Source organism: Prionailurus viverrinus, chromosome E3 (genome assembly GCF_022837055.1).
Source record: "Prionailurus viverrinus isolate Anna chromosome E3, UM_Priviv_1.0, whole genome shotgun sequence".
NCBI classification, from domain to species: Eukaryota; Metazoa; Chordata; class Mammalia; order Carnivora; family Felidae; genus Prionailurus; species Prionailurus viverrinus.
Genome location: NC_062576.1, coordinates 24320973 through 24341855, shown reverse-complemented (window position 1 = coordinate 24341855; position 20883 = coordinate 24320973). Strand labels below are relative to the sequence as shown.

The 20883-nt window shown below is 39.6% G+C and overlaps 1 protein-coding gene across 3 annotated transcripts in view; it reads left to right on the top strand.

The window, feature by feature from the left end:
* LOC125154779 (transmembrane protein 180-like) overlaps positions 1–20883 on the top strand; it is a 39985-nt gene that overhangs the window by 10488 nt on the left and 8614 nt on the right. For all 3 annotated transcript variants that reach the window (XM_047839403.1, XM_047839401.1, XM_047839402.1), the window contains exons 4-6: positions 5355–5509; positions 7079–7162; positions 11557–11679. In XM_047839403.1, coding sequence (XP_047695359.1) covers positions 5355–5509; positions 7079–7162; positions 11557–11679 — 362 coding nt within the window. The remainder of the gene's footprint in view (positions 1–5354; positions 5510–7078; positions 7163–11556; positions 11680–20883) is intronic.

Sequence of the window (20883 nt, the reverse complement as noted above, 5' to 3'; positions counted from 1 at the left end):
AGAGACTGTCTTTTTTCCATTGGATATTCTTTTCTGCTTTGTGAAAGATTAGTTGATCATATAGTTGTGGGCCCTTATCTGGGTTCCATTGATCTATGTGTCTGTTTTTGTGCCAGTACCATACTTTCTTGATGACTACAGCTTTGTAATACAGCTTGGAGTCCTGAATCATGATGCCTCCAGCTTTCCTTTTCTCTTCAGGATTGCTTTGGCTATTCAGGGTCTTTTGGAGTCCATGTGAATGTTAGAATCAGCCTGTCAGTTTCTACAAAGAAGACAGATTGGATGCTGATAGAGATTGCACTGAATCTGTAGATCAGTTTGGGTAGTATTGCTATCTTAGCAATGTTAAATCTTCTGACACACAGAGTATTTTCCATCTATTTCAATCTTTTAAAATTTCTTTCAACAATGTTTTGTAGCTTTCAGAGGATGCATTTTCCCCTTCCTTGTTAAATGTATTCCTAAATATTTAGATAGATTTTTAGTGAAGACTTGAGGGGCTCTTTCAGAACAAAGTATATGAGCTTTATTAAGTGCATGGATTTAGTGGCTTTATTCTGGTGATTCCCATAAATGTTTTTTGTTTCCTTTTAGTTCATAGACATGTTCTGGGTAGAGACTGCCAGATGGTTGAATTCTGATGGAATGAAGGGCTACTGTGCTTCTGAGAAAACCATAACAACTTTTTTCTTTATTTTTTTTAACAAAAGTAATACATATTTGCTGTAAAGATTCATACACTATTGAAACATCCATGAATTTTTTGTATACTGCTTTTTAAATTTAATAAATTATGCAAATTTCCATGTCACATATAAATCTACTTTTTAAAAATAGCTGTGTTGGGGTAAATTACATCAGTGTTCTGTAATTGAACCACCAGATCATGACCTGAGCCAAAGTTGGACGCTCAACCAACTAAGCCATCCAGGTGCCCCGTGTGTTTTAACTTTTAAAAACACTGCTAAAATAGGGGCTCCTGGATGGCTCAGTCAGTTAAGCATCTGACTCTTGATCTAAGCTCAGGTCTTGATCTCAGGGTTGTGAGTTCAAGCCCTGCATTGGGCTCTGCACTGGGCGTGAAGCCTGCCTTAAAAAATAATAATAATAAAATAAAAACACTGGGGTGCCTGGCTGGCTCAGTTAGAAGAGTGTGGGACTCTCGATCTCCACTTAAGTTTGAGCCCCATATTGGGTGTAGAGATCACTTAAATAAAACTTTAAAAAAAAAACTTTCCAGAAAAAAAATGTTTAAAAAACCATAAAAACACTGCTGAAGTGTTTTCCAGATTACATTCCCACCAGTAGTGTAAAAGTGTTCCAGTTGTTCAACATTCTTGCCAATGTTTATGATCAGTCTTTTTAGTTTTAGTCATACTAGTATGTGTGTAATAGTATTTTATTATGGTTTTGATTTACATTTTCCAAATGACTACTAACGATATTATTAGTGCATCTTTTCATCTTTTCATGTGCCATCCATTTGGCTTTTTGATGAATTCAGGTGGTTCAGATATTTTGCCTATTTAAAAATTTTTTTTCAATGTTTATTTCTGAGAGAGAGAGAGAGAGAGAGAGAGAGAAAGACAACTCAGGTGAGGGGCAGAGAGAGAGGGAGACAGAGCATCCAAAACAGGCTCCGCACTGACAGCAGCGAGCCTGACGCAGGGCTTCAACTCACGAACAGTGAAATCATGGCTTGAGCTGAAGTCAGACGCTTAACTGACTGGAGCCACCCAGGCACCCCTGCCTATGTTTTAATCAAGCTGTTTGTTATAATATTACTGAATTATATGAGTTCTTTATATACTCTAGATACAAGTCTTTTGTTGGATGTATGTTCAGCAAGTATTTTCTCCTAGTCTCTCTTGGCTATAAAAGTTTAAACTATTTATTGAAGTATAGCTGACACACAGTGTTACATTGGTTTCAGGTGTACAACGTAGTGATTGGACAAGTCTATTCTATATGTTATGCTCTGCTCACCGCAAGTGTGGCTTACCATCTGCCACCATACAATGCTATCACAGTACCATTGACTATATTCTCTATGCTGCACCTTTTATACCCATGACTTCTTCATCTTGGCTATTACATTTTAAGAGAACGTGGTCAAAAGATTTCCACAATCTTTTTTCTCAAACCCTCAACACTAACATGAATTTCTGTTGATCTTAACAAAAAAAAAATCATTATAAAGTGGAAGCCCAAAATTGCTTCAAGTGTATTCCTAATATCCAGACAAGTGACATTCACATAAATTACTGGAATAAAAAGAAAAAAAAATGATAGCTTATTTGTTATTTTTGGCTAAGTCACTTTAACTGTTGGGTATAGTCATGAAGGATAAACACCATGTTTTCATTTTCTCAGGCTGTCTTTTCAGAGGCCTTCTTTTGGAGGAGTTGTATAAGTGAAAGGAGAAAAGCATGAACAAGTGCTCATTCTAACAACTGCTTTTTTTTTAATATAAAATTTATTCTCAAATTGGTTTCCATACAACACCCAGTGCTCATCCCAACAGGTGCCCTCCTCAATACCCCTCACCCACCCTCCCCTCCCTCCCACCCCCCATCAACCCTAAGTTTATTCTCAGTTTTTAAGAGTCTCTTCTGGTTTGACTCTCTCCCTCTCTCTTTTTTTTTCCCTTCCTCTCCCCCATGGTCTTCAGTTAAGTTTCTCACAATACACATAAGAGTGAAAATATATGGTATCTGTCTTTCTCTGTATGACTTATTTCACTTAGCATAACACTCTCCAGTTCCATCTACGTTGCTACAAAAGGCCGTATTTCATTCTTTCTCATTGCCAAGTAGTATTCCATTCTAATAACTGTTTTAATAGGTCTGTGACAGGGTGTCTGGGTGGCTCAGTCAGTTGAGTGTTCGACTCGATTTTGGCTCAGGTCAGATTTCAGGGTCATGGGATTGAGCCCTGAGTCAGGCTCCATGCTGAGCGTGGATCCTGCTTAAGATTCTTTCTCTCTCTCCCTCTGCCCCTCTCCCCTGCTCGTGCTCTCTCTCTCTCTCAAACAGTAATTGTAATAATAATTATCATATTTATTATTAATAAATAATAACTATAATTATATTTATCATCACCATTACTATTATAACAACAGCAACAACAACAGGTCTGAGATCTTCCACATCCCACTCCTATCAGAGAGGCAGGATAGTAAATGGGTTAAGTGCATAGTCTGCCACAGGGGAGTCTCTTGCTGTGTGAGCCTGGGCAAGTTACTCAACAGTTCTGTGTCTCAGTTTCCTCATCTGTAAAATTAGAATAAAAATAGTGCCTAACTAATAGAATAATTATGAGGATTAAATGAATCAAAATACACAAAGTACTTAAAATGGTTCCTGGCACAAACTAAACACTCTAGAAATGTTAGCTCTTATTATTAAGACTCCATGCAGCAAATATTTATTCAGTTTTCACCGCAAGAACACACTGACCTTATCTGTTTTGATTTGGGCTTCTTTGGCACAGGTTGCCAACATTCATGCTGAGATTCACTATTCACAAACTCCTACTCAATAAACATGAATGGAGAGCCAAAATCCTCAGTTTGTGAACACTTTATTTTAATAAATGAAAAAGTGGTATCTTTCATCATTTTTATCATTGGCTCATATCTTTTTATATATTGGACATCATCATAATAACTAACAATTGAGTACCTTATATGTTGAGTGTGTGCTATAGATGAGAGAGTCAGAGACAGAACGAGAGACAGTGGGAGGTAGAAACACACAGAGAGAGTGTTAGTTGGATGAAATGCTCCTTAGGTAAAGTAACTTGTCCTTGGCCACACAACTGGCACAGTGGCACAGCTGGAATTCAAACCGAGGGACATCTGATTTCAAAATCTTGCACTTTCTACTCTGCCACATATTCCTTACGTTATCATTAATTTCTTGTATTTTATGTTTATGTGTTAGAGGGTGAGAACAAGAAGCTTCATTTCAATATGTAGAAATATTGAATATTATTCAATATTGTTTATTGAAATTATCGAAATATTATTGAAATATTGAAATTATTGAATATTATCATTATGTGGGGGAATATAATGATATTATACTGCTGGGGTGTTCTATGTACTCACTCTTACAGAACTCTAAGAAATGCCATGGATCACATCAGCCCCTGAGCCATTGTTTTTAATATCCAGAAAAGGAGTTCTTGTTCCTTGAAAGTAGAGAAGTAAGCCAAAATGTTAGGGGAAAGAACACTTTTGTTTATTATAGCACATTTGCATTCTACTTGCATCACTCAGAATTCTCTTGTAATTGTAATGTATGTACATTTGGTTAATGAAAACTTTTCAGGGCTAAACAATGTACTTTTTAATTGAAGACAAAGAGTATCTTCTAATCTTTGTTAATGTAATATGTATATTTAGCAAAAACTTTTCACTCTAGAACAATGAACTTCTTCACTGATAGCATGAAATGCACAGAAAAAATGTTAAGTCTGAGCCCTCAACATGAATCTATTAGAATTATAAAATTTGTAAGATAAGACAGGAAACAAAACCCGAAGCAATGTGGATAGAATCATAAACTTGATTTTAGTATAAAAAGTACATTTCAGATAGATTACAGTAAGAATAGTGAAATGTATAGTCACTTATTCAATAAATATTTGTTTTACCTACTGTGTGCTAGGTGAATTCTGGGCTTTAACCCCAAATTTTGTTTTAATTAATTAATTAATTTAATGTTTATTTAGTTTTGAGAGAGAGACAGAGACAGAGAGTGAACAGGGGAGGGGCAGAGAGAGAAGGAGACACAGAATCTGAAGCAGGCTCCAGGCTCTGAGCTGTTAGCACAGAGCCCAAAATGGGGCTTGAACTCGTGAACTATGAGATCATGACGTGAGCTGAAGTTGGGCCCTTAACCGACGGAGTCACCCAGGTGCCCCAACCCCAAATTTTAAAATCTGGATTTATAGATTTTAGTTGCACCTTTCACATCACCATAAAGCAATGCTGACTGTTTCTAAGCAATGGATTCTTTCATATGGTTGGTTTTGGTAAAATTTCTTTATAATAGTGTGAAAATAAAAATGTAGGAAACCATTTCCTGGTTTGTTCATTTTAAAGGAAATAATTGCTGTTTCTTTGTTATTATGGAATATTACTATCCTTAGTCAATTTTCAACGGATATACATGGGTCACAACATTTCTAGCCACAATAGACAGTATTACTTGTGTGTTTCAGCTGCTATTATAGTTCAGAAGCAAATGTGTTTTCTGCTGAGCACATTTATTTTGTCGCCAGCAAAAGCGAGCATAATTAATGGTGGTCCATCTTAATACGATGTCTCTTTGTTTCCTTTTCAGTGCCTTGTACTTATCAGTCAGTCCTGGCTGAAGAAGTTTGGTTACTATAAAATTATCTTAATTTCTTTCTACCTAGAAGGAACAGCCTCCATTGTCATGTCACTTCTTGGACAGCAATACTATTACCTCTTGGCTCTTTATCTCACTATTATCATGTAAGTAAATCCAAATGCCAGTCCCAAAATTACACTAGGTCTTGCCATTCACACTTTCAAGCAGTGCAACATTTTTTATCTGAACTGTGTTGAATATTCATTTCTAGGCAATCAATGTACCTTTCTGGCAAACTGAATGTTCACAGTTTCTTTTTTGGAGAGATTTCATACATTAGATTTTGTAGTAAAGTTATGTTCCTCTTTTTAACCTATTAAAGTGCATCATTTAGTAAATGTTGCTGCCAAATAAAGATTTGACCCCATGGGGCACCTGGGTGGCTCAGTTGGTTAAGTGTCTAACTCCTGATTTTGGCTCAGGTCATGATCTCTTGGTTGTGAGATTGAGCCTGCATTGGGCTCCTCAATGGTTATGGAGCCTGCTTAGGATTCACTCTCCCTCTCCCTCTGCTCCTTCCCCGCTTGCTCTCTCTCTCTTTGCCTGTTGTTCTTTGCCTTTGTCCCCCATCGTGGAAAACAGCTCTACCATCTGTCTAGATGTCCAAGTCAGAGACTTTGTCTTTGTCTTCTCTTTCTTCTCTGTCACCTGTGTCCAAAAGGCTACCAGTTATTAGTCCTGATACATCCTGAATCCATCCCTTCTCTGCTTCCATTAGCTCAGGTCCTCATCATCTCTCACATGGAGTAGTATCTGGCCTCCCATATGGTTCCCTTGTCTCTAGTCTCCAGTCCTCCCAACACCTTCGTCCACATTGTTCCTACAGTAACATGTCATTCCTTAATGATCTTAAGTAGCTTCTTACTGCTTTTAAGATTTATATCATAAAATGATGACATATGAGGTCTTTTGTTATATAGTCTCTGTTTACTTCTTCATCCTCATATCACTCTTCTAGTTCTTCTGTACTCCACACCAAACAGGAATACTTTGTAGTGTAGGCACCTCATATCTAACATGTAGCATTCTGTGTCTGGAAAGCTCTTCACCATTTCTTGCCTGGCTCGTTCCTGGTGTTTCTTTTCTTTTTTTGTTTAAATGTATTTATTTTGAGAGAGAGAGAGAGAGAGAGAGAGAGAGAGAGAATGAATGAACAAACAGGGGAGGGTCAGAGAGAGGCAGAGAGAAAATCCCAAATCCCAAGCAGGCTCTGCGATGTCAACATGGATATTAATGCGGGGCTCAGTTTCACGAACCGTGAAATCATGACCTGAGCCGAAATCAATAGTTGATCACTTAATCAACTAAGCCACCCACGTGCCCCATGATGATTTTCTTATTAACACTTTGTTTTCTCTAGCTTACTTTATATAATACATAGAATATACAAAATATGTGTTAATCAACTGTTTATGCTATCAGTAAAGCTTCTGGTCAACAGTAGGCTATTAGTTAAATTTGAGGGGAGGCATAAGGTATATGTGAATTTCCCACTGCCCGGGAGGTCAGCACCCCGAACCTCTGTGTTAATCAAGAATCAACTGTACATTATTTCATTTTTCCTTCTTATAAACAAAATTTCAACTTTCATTTGATGTTTGGTTTTTAAAAAGAAAATCTGTGCCTCCTAGTTATATGTGTATTTTATATGTATATTTTAAAATCGTTTCTAGGGTAATTGTGCAAGCTTCTTTCTGTTTGTTTAACCTGCCACTAGCTGACATGGTGGATGCAGATTTACTGAAGTTCAATCGGCAGTAAGTACATTTATTCAAGTATCAGCCGTAACAATATCACATGGAGGCAGGACCTGTAAGAGTCTGCCTTTTATATTTCCACTACAAATCATCTATCTAAGAGATGATCATAAGAGCATCACTGGGAATTAGAGAGCAGAACATAATAGGATATTCATATATGTTTGCCCTGGGCAACTTTTCCCTGTTTCTGAAAGGGCATCATAATTTTTTATACGGCAGGTTCATACAGCCAATGCTATGACAGGATTAGATCTCTAAAACCAAAGTGAAATCTCAGATAGCTTTATGTTCTACGTATTGCAGTACGCCTTATTACACTGGATGTCGAAGGCAAAATGACCTTTTCTCTGTGACATTGCAAGAATTAAAATTAATGATTAAAAATCTTATCTTTTTTTTTACTTGGAAAAGTATAAGGGGCTGCTGATGAGAGGTTTTGTTCTTTGGTGTGGTTATAAGCTTTTTACATCAGCTATAAAATTCACTTGATTGGTAAATGTTTTCTTATCTGTGCCCTGTTTTACAGATTAGAGAGGAATACCCGTGTTATTTTAACACAGGTATGTCCTTTTTTTAAATATTTATTTTGAGAGAGAGAGAGAGAGAGTGCATGTATGTGCATGTGTGCAGATGTGCAAACGTGGGAGAGGTAGAGAAAGAGGGAGAGAGAGAATCCCAAGTAGGCTTCAGGCTCATTGCAGAGCCCAATGCGGGGCTTGATCTCACAACCAAGAGATCACGACCTGAGCTGATCTCAAGAGTCTGATGCTTAACCAACTGAGCCACCCAGGTGCCCCACAGGTACATTCTTTATTAGCTCTGTAGAAACACTTAGACTACATGGCCTCTTTTTTTTTTTTTTTTTTTTTAAATGAAATCTATACTGCAAAAAGCCTGCCAATCAAACTGCTTGATGTCTTCTTTATATAATTCCTCTTCTGTTTCAGGGTTTTGTTGCTAAGTTATGTTTGAAGGATAAGCAAGATGGTGAGCTCCTTACAGTGCAGGACCGTTCTCCTTGTGTGTCTCTAGTGTCTAGAAAAGTGACTGGCTCAAACCACTCTTTTTAATTGAGTAATTTAAGGGGTGCCTGGGTGGCTCAGTTGGTTAAGTGTCTAACTTCGGTTCAGGTCACGATCTCACGGTTTGAATTTGAGCCCCCAGTTGGGCTCTGTGCTGACAGCTCAGAGTTTGTTGCCTGGAGCCTCCTTTGGATTCTCTCTTCCTCTCTCTCTGCCCCTCCCCGACTCATGCTCTGTCTCTGTCTCTCTCTGTCTCTCTCTGTCTCTCAAAAATAAACATTAAAAAAATGAATGAGTAATTTAAAAAGAAGAGGGGTGCCTGGCTGGCTCACTTGGTTGGGCATCTGACTTTGGCTCAGGTCATGATCTCACAGCTCATGAGTTTGAGCCCCGCGTCAGGCTCTGTGATGACAGCTCAGAGCCTGGAGCCTGCCTCGGATTCTGTGTCTCCCTCTCTCTCTCTCCCCCTCCTCCGCTCATGCTCTGTCTCTCTGTCTAAACATTTAAAAAGAAAATTTTTTTTTTAAAGAAGAAACCTCGGGGCGCCTGGGTGGCGCAGTCGGTTAAGCGTCCGACTTCAGCCAGGTCACGATCTCGCGGTCCGTGAGTTCGAGCCCCGCGTCAGGCTCTGGGCTGATGGCTCAGAGCCTGGAGCCTGTTTGCGATTCTGTGTCTCCCTCTCTCTCTGCCCCTCCCCCATTCATGCTCTGTCTCTCTCTGTCCCAAAAATAAATAAACGTTGAAAAAAAAAAATTTAAAGAAGAAACCTCAGTAAACATCTTACAACTCTCAAATTCTTTTTGAATGAAACTGGATACAAGTAAATAAAATGTCTCAAATAGTCAGAAAGGAAAAGGCACTAACATTTACCACATTCCAAGGTGTGCAAAATTATATGGCTTTTGCTCGTGCAGGTCTCACACCAGCCTTGTGTGGTAGATACGGTAGATACTACTCACTCCATAAATATGTGTTGCTTGCCTGCTAATGTGTCAGGCACTGTGGTAAATACTGGAGATATGATATAGGAGGCCTTGTAACAGAGTCCCTCTAAAACATACTTTTCTCTCTTTTTTTTTTTAATTTTTAATTTTTTAAGTAATCTCTATACCCAACGTGGGGCTCAGACTCACAACCCTGAGGTCAAGAGTCACATGTTCCACAGACTGAGCCTGCCAGGCTCTCCTAAAACATACTCTCTTATGCATATGGCATGCTGTATGCTCCTGACCAGTGGCTACCCCGGGGGATACCTGTGCCTCTCTGCTGGCATAAGTTGTACCCTTACCAGGAGTTAGTACTTTTTATTTCAGATCTGTTAATGTCAGCTGCAATGGTTATTTTAATGACAACATTTACAGGGCACCTGGGTGGCTCAGTTGGGCTCTACACTGGCATGGAGCCCGGTCGGGATTCTGTCTCTCTCTCTCTACCCCTCCCCAACTCGTGCTGTCTCTGTCTCTCTCTAAACAAATAAACAAACTTAAAAAAAGTACTTAGGAACTGTAAGGGTGAGATGAAAGTTGTTTCTGTGAAAACTAAGTTGAATGCTTTATAAAGATCTGACAAAGGCAAGGTATAAAAAAATATTATCAGATCTGATGCAATGAGAACTATAAATGTTTTGGGGGAAATTCATAAAAGCCTAAAGCTATTGTGTACTCAGATTGCCTTATAAATAACTGTAGTTCTCTCTATAACTGACAGTAGAAACTGTAGATCATGTAATATGGATACTGTCCTCGCGAGAATGATGGCATAGCACTTCCACCCATGGGCCCATACTCAAAGGAAAAGCCCAAAGGAAAGATTGATGAACGAGTACATTTCACTTAAAACAGAATGGTTAATGTCTCTTCTTCTAAAAAGGATTGTTTTGGGGGCACCTGGGTGGCTCAGTCAGTTGAGCGCCTGACTCTTGATTTTGGCTCAGGTTATGGTCCCAGGGTCATGGTATCAAACCCCACATTGGGCTCCACACTGAGTGTGGAGTCTGCTTGGGATTCTCACTCTCCCTCTGCCCCTCTCCACCACGCACATGTGCTGTCTCTCTCTAAAAACTAAAAAAAATAATAATAAAAAATAAATAAAAAGGATTGTTCTGCTCTAGCCAACTGTCCTCCAGATCATGTCAGATAAGAACTTAATACAATGAGCCAAAATAGATGTAGCCTTCACCCTTTGTGGCAGTGACAGCCTAGTGGGGGAGACAGACAGCAATTGTATTATAGTATTATATCATACAATCAGAAGTACCCTCATTTTCAGGAAACTAAGACTCTTGAGGGGTCAGCTTGCCCAAGGTAATAAAACCAGCAGATTAAAGAACTAGAAGTGAAACCCAAGTTCTTCCTGTCAAATCAGACTTCCTCCAGTTCTCTGACCTCATCTTTCTTCCTTGTCTTTTTTTCTTTCTCCTCCTCTCCATTTTCTTGCTTTTTCTTTTCTTTCTCCTCCTTGGAGAGGTTTCCACCGATAGTTGAAATATGACAAGATTTCACTTTATTCAGTCAATGCACTGGATTTTTAGGTTTATTTTATATGACATAACTTAGTTATCAAAAATGGTATGGCAGGATTCTCACTTAGAGCTCATTTGAGTAATCCTTAATGAAATCTGGGCTGAGAAACTTAGGTGTGAATCCCAGTTCTACTACTTACTAGCTGTGTGACTGTGGACAAGTTAATCTATTCTCCCATCTCTAAAACAGGAGTGACAATGTCTTTCTCCTAGGATTGTTGTGGAGTTTACAGGTTTGCATTTTTTTTTAAGTAGGCGCCATGCCCAATGTGGGGCTTAAACTCAGGACTCTGAGCTCAAGAGTCACGTGCTCTAACAACAGAGCCAGCCAGGTGCCGCTATGGTGGGATTTAAATGACTTACCACAGGGGCGCCTGGGTGTCTCAGTCAGTTAAATGTCCAACTCTTGATTCCAAATCAGGTCACGATCTCATGGTTCACAGGTTCAAACCCTGTGTCGGGCTCTGCACTGTCATGACAGTGCAGAGCCTGCTTGGGATTCTTTCTCTCTCCCTCTTTCTCTGCCCTCCCCAACTCGAGCTCTCTCTCTCTCTCTTTCAAAATAAATAAATAAACTTTAAAAATTAAGAAAAAATGACTTGACAGCACAGGGCACATATAGCTCTCATTATTGAGCATGTAAGAGTCTAGCTGTGTCTCCTCTTTGATCCATTTCTTCACTGAAAGAGTTTGGTTCTTCTAAGTTTATAAACACTATGACTAAGAGGTTAATATTCTATAACTACTATATATTTCTATTGTCTAGTTACAGTCAAGGAGGACTTAACCGACAAAAAGTTCCTTGATTTCTGTGTGATACAGACCCATGCTATCTTTGTCTGTTTCAGGTCACCCCTTTCCTCAATGGTTTTTGGCACCAATGCTTTGTTTACCAAACCTGCTCAGTCTTTAGCTCCCATGATGATACTCTCTAAGCTAAAACAGTATGGATATGGAAACGCAGATAAAAGGTAGAGTAAAAATGCCTTTGAAATAATGTAAAGGAAATATTAAAGCAAACTCAGCCTTTTATATTGATTACTAGGCAATTATCTTGGACTTTGGATATTATTAGTTATTAATTCATAGATTTTGAGTAAGCTATAGTAGAGAGTATTAATATCAAAGGCATTTGCATAGGAGTATCTTTAAGGGTGTTCTTTAAATTATACTACAAATATCTATATAATCCACACTAAGCTACATATTGATTGCTTTTATCTAAGTCATTCATTCATTTATTATTTCATTGCACAAATGTTTCTGAGAGCCTGCCAGGCTTAAAGGTGCTGGGGTCTGGGCATCTGAGTGGCTCAGTCAGTTGAGTGTCCAACTCTTGATTTCTGCTCAGGTCATAATCCCATGGTTGTGGGATCGAGCCCAGCATTGGGCTCTGTGCTGAGCTTGGATCCTGCTTAAGATTCTCCCCTCCCCTCTCCTCTCCTCTCTCCTCTCCATTCCTCTCCTCTCTTCTCCTCCTCTCCCCTCCCCACCCCTTGCCTGCCCCCCCTTCATAAACTACAAAAAAAAAAACAAACCAGGGTGCTGCAGATACAAGATGAATAAGGAGCCTCTAAGGAGCCCCACAGATTGTAAAACACTGTGATAAGGGCTCTACTAGAAGCATAAAATGGGGCACTGTGGTAATACAGATAAGAAATTCCTACTTTGTTTGGTCTGCCTGGGGCAGGGGGCACCTCAGAGAAAAGGGGGTTCCTGAGCTGAGTTTTGGATGCTAAGTTGGATTTCTCCTCCTGAACATTAAAGAACATCATTCCAGGCAGATAAAAGAGCATGGCAAATGTCTAGATGCATGAGAGCACTCTTAATAAGCTATTCATTTATTCACTCAACAAACGTCGTTGAGAGTCTACCATCTTCTAGGTTCTGTGATAGGGCAGCAAACAGCAGGGAACAAAACAACAGAAATCTCTTCCCTCCTAGAACTTAAGTTCTAAGTGGGAGGCAGGTAGACAAAAAATTAAATAAAATACATATTATGTTAGTTGGCAATAGGTTCTTTGGTGAAAAATGAAAGGGGAATGAGAAGAGTTGGGGAAAGCTGCATTTTTAATCAGTGTGATGGGCAAGGCCCCAGGAGGTGACATTTGAATAAATGCAGGGAGGTGGGAGGGCACCATGGCAGCTCTCTGGGGCAAGAGTGGTCCTGGCAGAAAACACAGCAAGTGCAAAAGAATGGAGAGGTACCATACCTGGCTTTCTAGATCTCACAAGGAAGCTGGTGTGGCTGGAGCAGAGTAAGTGAGAGGAGGTCAGGTCTAGTAGGTCCTTAGAGCCCTGCTTTGTGACTTTGGTTTCACTATGACATTTCTGGTGGTGGTGAGGCAGTGGAGGATTGATTTATTTTTTATTTATTTGCTTTATTTTTTAAAGAAGTTTTAGGATCACAAGAAAATTGAACAGGAAGTACAGAGTTCCTGTATATTCTCTGCCCTCCACTAGGTACAGCCTTCCCTATATCAACAGAGTGTTACACTGGTTATAATCAACGAACCTACATAGATACATCATTATCACCCAAAGTCCATAATTTACATTAGGGTTTGCTCTTGGTGTTGTACATTCTGTGGGTTTGGATGAACATGTAATGACATGTATCCACCATTACAGTATCATAAAGAATAGATTTGCTGCCCTAAAAATCCTCTGTGCTCTACCTTTTCATCCTACTCTCTCCCCTAACCCCAACAACCTTTGATCTTTTTACTGTCTCCATGATTTGCCTTTCTCAGAATGTCAGATAGTTGGAATCATATAGTATGTAGCCTTTTCAGATAGATTAAGTTTTAGTAATATGCATTTAGGTTTCCTCCATGTTTTTTCATGGCTTAGCACTGATTCCATTGTCTGGATGTACACCTCATTTATCTATTCATTTACTGAAAGACATATTGGTTGCTTCCAAGTTTTGGCAATTATGAATAGAGCTGTTATAAACACCCATATGCAGCTTTTTGTGTGTATATAAGCTTTCGATTCCTTTGGGTAAATACCAAGGAGCACAATTGCTGAATTGTGTGATAAGAGTATGTTTAGTGTTGTAAGAAACAGCCAAACTGTTTTTGAAAGAGGCTGTACCATTTTGAATTCCCATCAGCAAAGAAATAAAGAGTTCTGGGGGCGCCTGGGTGGCGCAGTCGGTTAAGCGTCCGACTTCAGCCAGGTCATGATCTCGCGGTCCGTGAGTTCGAGCCCCACGTCAGGCCCTGGGCTGATGGCTCAGAGCCTGGAGCCTGTTTCCGATTCTGTGTCTCCCTCTCTCTCGGCCCCTCCCCCGTTCATGCTCTGTCTCTCTCTGTCCCCAAAATAAATAAACATTGAAAAAAAAATTAAAAAAAAAGAAATAAAGAGTTCTTGTTGCTCCACATCCTTATCAGCATTTGGTATTGCAGTGTTTTAGACTTTAGCCATTTTAACAGGTGTGTATCTCATTTTAATTTGCAGTTTCCTAATGAATTATGATGTGGAACATGTTTTCATATCCTCATTTGCCATTTGCATGTCTTTGGGGAGGTGTCTGTTCAGGTCTTTTGCCCATTTTTTAATCAGGCTGTTCATTTTCTTATTACTGAGTTTTAGGATTTCTTTTTTTTTTTCTTTTTACATTTATTTATTTTTGAGAGATACAGAGCACAAGTAGGGGAGGAGCAGAGAGAGAGAGAAAGAGACACAGAATCCGAAGCAGGCTCCAGGCTCCAAGCTGTCAGCACAGAGCCCGACATGGGGCTCAAACTCACGAACCGTGAGATAATGACCTAGCTGAAGTTGCATGCTTAACCGACGGAACCACCCAGGTGCCTCTAGTTTTAGTATTTCTTTGCATATTATGGATAACAATCCTTTATCAGATATGCCTTTTGCAAATATTTTCTCTCAGTCTGTGGCCTCCCTTCTCATTCTCTTGACAATGTCTTTGGCAGAGCAGAAGTTTTTAATTTTAATGAAGTCCAATTTATCAATTACTTCTTTCATAGGTTTTGCCTTTCATGTTGTATCTGAAAAGTCATCACTATACCCAAATCACCCAGATTTTCTCCTGTGTTATCTTCTAGGAATTGTATAGTTCTGCACTTTACATTTAGGTCTGTGATCTGTTGTGAGTTAATTTTTATAAAGGTGCAAGGTCTAGATTCATTTTACACAGGTAGATATCCAGTTGTTCCAGCCATTTGTTGAAAAGACTACTTTTTTCTGTATTGTATTACCTTTGCACCTTTGTCAAAGATCAGTTGATTATATTTATGTGGATCTATTTCTGGCCTCTCTGTTGCATTGCATTGATCTATTTTTTATTTTGCCAATACCATACTATCTTGATTGTTGTAGCTTTATAGGAAGTCTTAATGTCAGGTTATGTAGGCCCACTGACTTATATGGAAAGGCTATTGCCTTTTGGAATTTTGGAATCGGTTTGTTGATAACCACAAAATAACCTTCTGGGATTTTGATTGGCATTGAGTTAAACCTATAGATCAAGTTAGGAAAAACTGACATTTTGACAATATTGAGTCTTCTTATCCATGAACATGGAATATTTTCCCATTTCTTTAGTTAATTTTCTATTTTTCATCAGATTTTTGTAGTTTTCTTCATAGAGATATTTTACATATTTTGTTATATTTATACTTAAATTCTTCATTTTTTATTGTTTGTTTATTTCAGAGAGAGAGAGAGAGCACGCGTGTGAGTGTAAGCAGGGGAGAGGCAGGAGAGAGGGAGAGAATCTTTTTATTTTTTTAAATGTTTTTATTTATTTATTTTTGAGACAGAGAGAGACAGAGTATGAGCAGGGGAGGGGCAGAGAGAGAGGGAGACACAGAATCCGAAGCAGGCTCCAGGCTCTGAGCTGTCAGCACAGAGCCTGATGCGGGGCTCGAACTCACAGACCGCAAGATCGTGACCTGAGCTGAAGTCGGACGCCCAACTGACTGAGCCACCCAGGAGCCCCAAGGGGGAGAGAATCTTAAGCAGGCTTCATGTCTAGTATGGAGCCCGACGTGAGGCTTGATCTCACGAACCGTGAGATTATAACCTAAGCTGAAATCAAGAGTCATGCACTTAACTGAACGACTCAGAGCCCCTAAAGTCTTTAATTTTTAGGATGCTAATGTAAATAGTGTTATGTTTTTATTTCCAATTTCCACTTGTTTATCAAGGAAACAGTTGACTTTTGGGAAAGCAATTGACTTTTGTATATTAATCTTATATCCTGCAACCTGGCTATAATTGCCTATTAGTTCCAGGAAGTTTTTGTTGTTGTTGATTCTTTTGGATTTTCTACTCTACATAGCCAAGGATTTTATTTTACTTTATTTTTGAGACATATTTTTTATTTTTTTATTAAAATCTTTTTAATGTTTACTTATTATTTGAGGGAGAGAGAGAGCGTGCGCCCGCACGTGCACAAGTCAGGGAGGGGATGAGAGAAGGAAACACAGAATCTGAAGCAGGCTTCAGGCTTCAAGCTGTTAGCACAGAGCCCAACGTGGGGCTCCAACTCACAAACTGTGAGATCATGACCTGAGCCAAATTTGGAGGCTTAACCGACTGAGCCCCAAAACATATTTTTTAAAGTTTATTTATTTATTTTGAGAGAGAGAGACTGTGTGCACATGTGTGCATGTGTGCAAGTGAGGGAGGGGCAGACAGAGAGAGATAGAGATAAAATCCCAAGCAGACTTCGTGCTGTCAGTGCAGAGCCTGATTCGGGGCTCGATCCCATCACCGCTAGATCATGCGTGACCTGAGCCCAAATCAAGAGTTGGATGCTCAACTGACAGAGCCACCCAGGGACCCCCAAGGATTTTTTTTTAATGTTTACTTATTTTTTTAAGAGAGAGAGAGAGAGTAAGCCAAGGAGGGTCAGAGAGAGAAGGAGAGAGAAATCCAAAGCAGGCTCTGCACTGTCAGTGCACAGCCCAAGGTGGAGCTGAAAGTCACGAACTGTGAGATCATGACCTGAACCAAAACCAAGAGTCAGATGCTTAACTGACTGAGCCACCCAGGCATCCATAGGATTTATTTTTTAAAGTTTTTCTTTTTTTTTTTTTTTTTAATTTTTTTTTTTCAACGTTTATTTATTTTGGGGACAGAGAGAGACAGAGCATGAACGGGGGAGGGGCCGAGAGAGAGGGAGACACAGAATCGGAAACAGGCTCCAGGCTCTGAGCCATCAGGCCAGAGCCTGACGCGGGGCTCGAACTCGCAGACCGCGAGATCGTGACCTGGCTGAAGTCGGACGCTTAACCGACTGCACCACCCAGGCGCCCCTAAAGTTTTTCTTATAGGGGCGTCTGGGTGCCTCAGTCAGTTGAATGTCTGACTTTGGCTCAGGACATGATCTCACGGTTCATGAGTTTAAACCCCACATTGGGCTCTGTGCTGACAGCTTGGAGCCTGGAGCCTGCTTCAGATTCTGTGTCTCCTTCTCTCTCTGTCCCTCCCCCACTCATGCTCTGCCTGTCTGTCTCTGTCTCTCTCAAAAATAAATAAACATTAAAAAAAAGTATTAAAGTTTTTCTTACACCCCCCCCATTTTATTATGAACACTTTAATTTTCAAATATACAAAAAAAGTTGAAAAAGATGTATAGGGAAGATTCATATATTCACCAGCTAGATTCACTATTTATTTGTACCTATATTTGTTTTATCACGTATATTTTTTAAAAATTTTATTTATTTATTTTGAGAGAGAGAGAGCAAGGGAGGGGCAGAGAGAGAGGGAGAGAGAATCCCAAGCAAGGCTTTGTGCTGCCAGCACAGAGCCTAACATGGGGCTCAGTCCCCTGAACCATGATCCTGACCTAAGCTGAAATCAAGAGTCGGCCACTCAACCGACTCAGCCACTCAGGTGCCCCCTCACAACTTTTTATTATGAAAAATTTCAAACGCACAAAAAAGTTAAAAAAAAACCATACAGAGAAAATCCATACACCCACTCCTTAGATTCAACAGTTGTTAACATTTTGTCGTATCTGCTTTATCTGTATCTATGTGCATGTGTGTGTTTTGTTCTCTATTTTAAGGTTAAGTTGCAGAGAGTGGCACTTCGTACATCTTATAATTTATATATCTCTTCTAGTTTAGTATATATTTCTTAGAAATAAAAGCATTCTGACTGGAGAGGTTTGATCTGAGTAACGACCTAAACAGCATCCCTCTGGCTACTGTGTTGAAAATAGGCTGGATGGGGGAAAGGAGAAAGACATGGAAACCTGTATTCCGTAACATATGGTATGTCACGCTGATGGCAGCTGGAGGGAGGTGAGGCTGGAAAGGAAATCAGGGGCTGACTAAAGGATCTGTATGCTAGATTTAGATGTTCTTTTTTTTTTTTAATTTTTTTTTCAACGTTTATTTATTTTTGGGACAGAGAGAGACAGAGCATGAACGGGGGAGGGGCAGAGAGAGAGGGAGACACAGAATCGGAAACAGGTTCCAGGCTCTGAGCCATCAGCCCAGAGCCTGACGCGGGGCTCGAACTCCCGGACCGCGAGATCGTGACCTGGCTGAAGTCGGACGCTTAACCGACTGTGCCACCCAGGCGCCCCTAGATTTAGATGTTCTTATCTTATACATCTGGGTTTCCCAAATATGATGACTTTTTTGTCTTTTGTTGTATGATTACTCTCTGTACTATTATTTGCTAAATATTTTTCTTTAATTATGAACATAAAAAAATCTTACATGCCTTAAACAAGTTAGACACAAAATAATTCATTTCATGGGTTTCATTCTTTGCTAACACAAAACACTTAACCATTAGAATAAAAAGAACAATTGTGTAACATCTGAAAATTGTCATATGTACTACCAGGAATACAGATGCTGTCCTTTGAGAAAGACTGCTATAGATAAAGGAAATCATTGGAAGTTTTTAAGCTGGGACAGACATAATCTGAATTTTGTTGAGAACATTCTGGCAGTTGTATAAAACAAGGATTTGAGAGGGACAAAAATGGTAACTTTGTTACTTGTTGCCTATTGTGTACCAAGTGCTTTGGATACAAAAGTAAATGAAACAGGTTGCTGCACTAAGGAGCCTACAATCTAGTCAGGAAGACATGAGGATAATTTCAGCACAGAGTGGTAGTTACTATAGTTAGAAGTATATACAAGATATAATGGTGACTAAAAGGTGGGTATGATCGACACTGCCTTGGAAACCAAGTCCAGGAAGGTAGCACAGAGGAAAAGCTGCTTCAGCTGGGTTTCAACGGAGGTGTTAATAGTGTAAACAGAGATTGGAGGTAGCGAGGGAAGAGTAATGGTACGTGCAAAGCACGGACATGTAAAATGACAGGGTATTCGTTCAAGAAACATTTACCAAACACTATAAATCAGGTTCTATATAAGCCCTAAAGCACAAAAAGACGAAAGATGAAGCCCCCTCCCTGAATAAGCTCAACGTCAATTACAGTGAAAATCACAAGGCTACGTGTTAGGTATTATTGATTGATGTAAATATGCTGTGTGAGTACACCTAGCTAAGCATGCAATTCAGACTGGGTAGCAAAGAAGCGATCTCTCAGATGAATTTTGACAATGTAAAAGGAGTCTGCAAGTACAGAGAGGCGTGAGATCATGTGACACGGCTGGAGGAACCGCAAAGAGTTTAGAAAGGCTTGAGAAGTGTGGATTTGATCTTAAAAGGAATGGAATATTATTATTATTAAGCCAAGGAGTCATAATATCAGATTTGCTTTTGAAAACATCACCCTGAAGTGTACATAATGGTTCGAAGGGAGGTTAGCAGAATTGCAAAGAACAGTTTGAAGGCCGATGAACTGCTTTTATATGAGAAATGCTGGTGTGGGCCTGGACTAAAGCAATGTAACATGGAAGGCAAGGAAGTGATTGACATGAAAGGGATTGAGGAATTAGAATCAACAGCACTTGGTGACACTTGTTATAGAGGCATGACTCACAACTGGGTGATTGTGTGTTGAGAAATGAGTTGAGTATACACAGGAATTGAATGTGGACTGTTCTGGATGGCATTTCTTCTATAGAATTTGAAGGAACTCTCTCTTAATCTCAGCTTCTACATCTACTAAGTGAATGTTTTCCACCTGCATTGGGGAAGTTGCTTGAAATCCAGGTTAACATCAAAAGTCTCAAGCTTTTTTGTGGAAGAAAACCATGGTGGTTGAAAGGGAAGAGAAACAGAATCTGGGGTAGAAAGAACTCAAAGTTCATTTGTTGATAGATGTAAGAGCAATGCAGGAAGAAGGGATGCATTTAACCTGTCTCTAAATTTTCCTTGAGAATAGAGGCCCTAAAGTAATGTTCCTCAACCTTGTTGAACATTAGAATCACTTCGGGCTTGAAAAAGTTCTGATGTCCAGGCCATACCCTAGACCTGTTAAATCGGAATCTCTGGGGGTGAGGTCCAGGCATCAGTATTATTTATTTATTTATTTATTTATTTATTTATTTATTTATTAAATTTTAAAAAATGTTTATTTTTGAGAGAGAGGGAGACACAGAATCTGAAGCAGGCTGCAGGCTCTGAGCTGTTAGCACAGAGCCCGAAATGGGGCTTGAACTCACCATCCATGAGATCGTGACCTGAGCCGAAGTGGGACACTTAACTGACTGAGCCACCCAGGTGCCCCCGTCAGTATTTTTTAAAGGTCACTAGCTTATTCTATTGGGCAGCCAATGTGGAGAACCTAGAGATTTACTTCCTTGGAAACAGAGGCTCTAGAGACTAATTCTTGTCGATTTGGGCATAGATACATTGACAATCAGACACGCTGGCAAACTAGTCTCATGGTCCAGTAAGCATTTTCAGAGGTATAAACTTATTTAGGGCACTTAAAGATCATTTATCTTTGTGTGATAACTTAACATTTGGCATCTGGTGGCCTTATGCAGCTAATGCTAATCTGAAAGTGTCTGACTGAAGTCCAGAGGCCAACTGCACACTGAACAGGATATGGTTAGGTGATCAGACAGTGCTTGGAGATTCACATAGGATGAATTTAGCAAATGTCTATTTGAAATAAATTTCATGCTTGTAAGGGAGTCTTCTAATACCTGATTAATATTTTACTGTTACAGTATGCAGAACTGTATGGTTCAAGGGTATTATTCTTGCCCCTGCCATTTTTGAAAGATGGTCTGTGATTTCTTGATATAGTTAGAGAA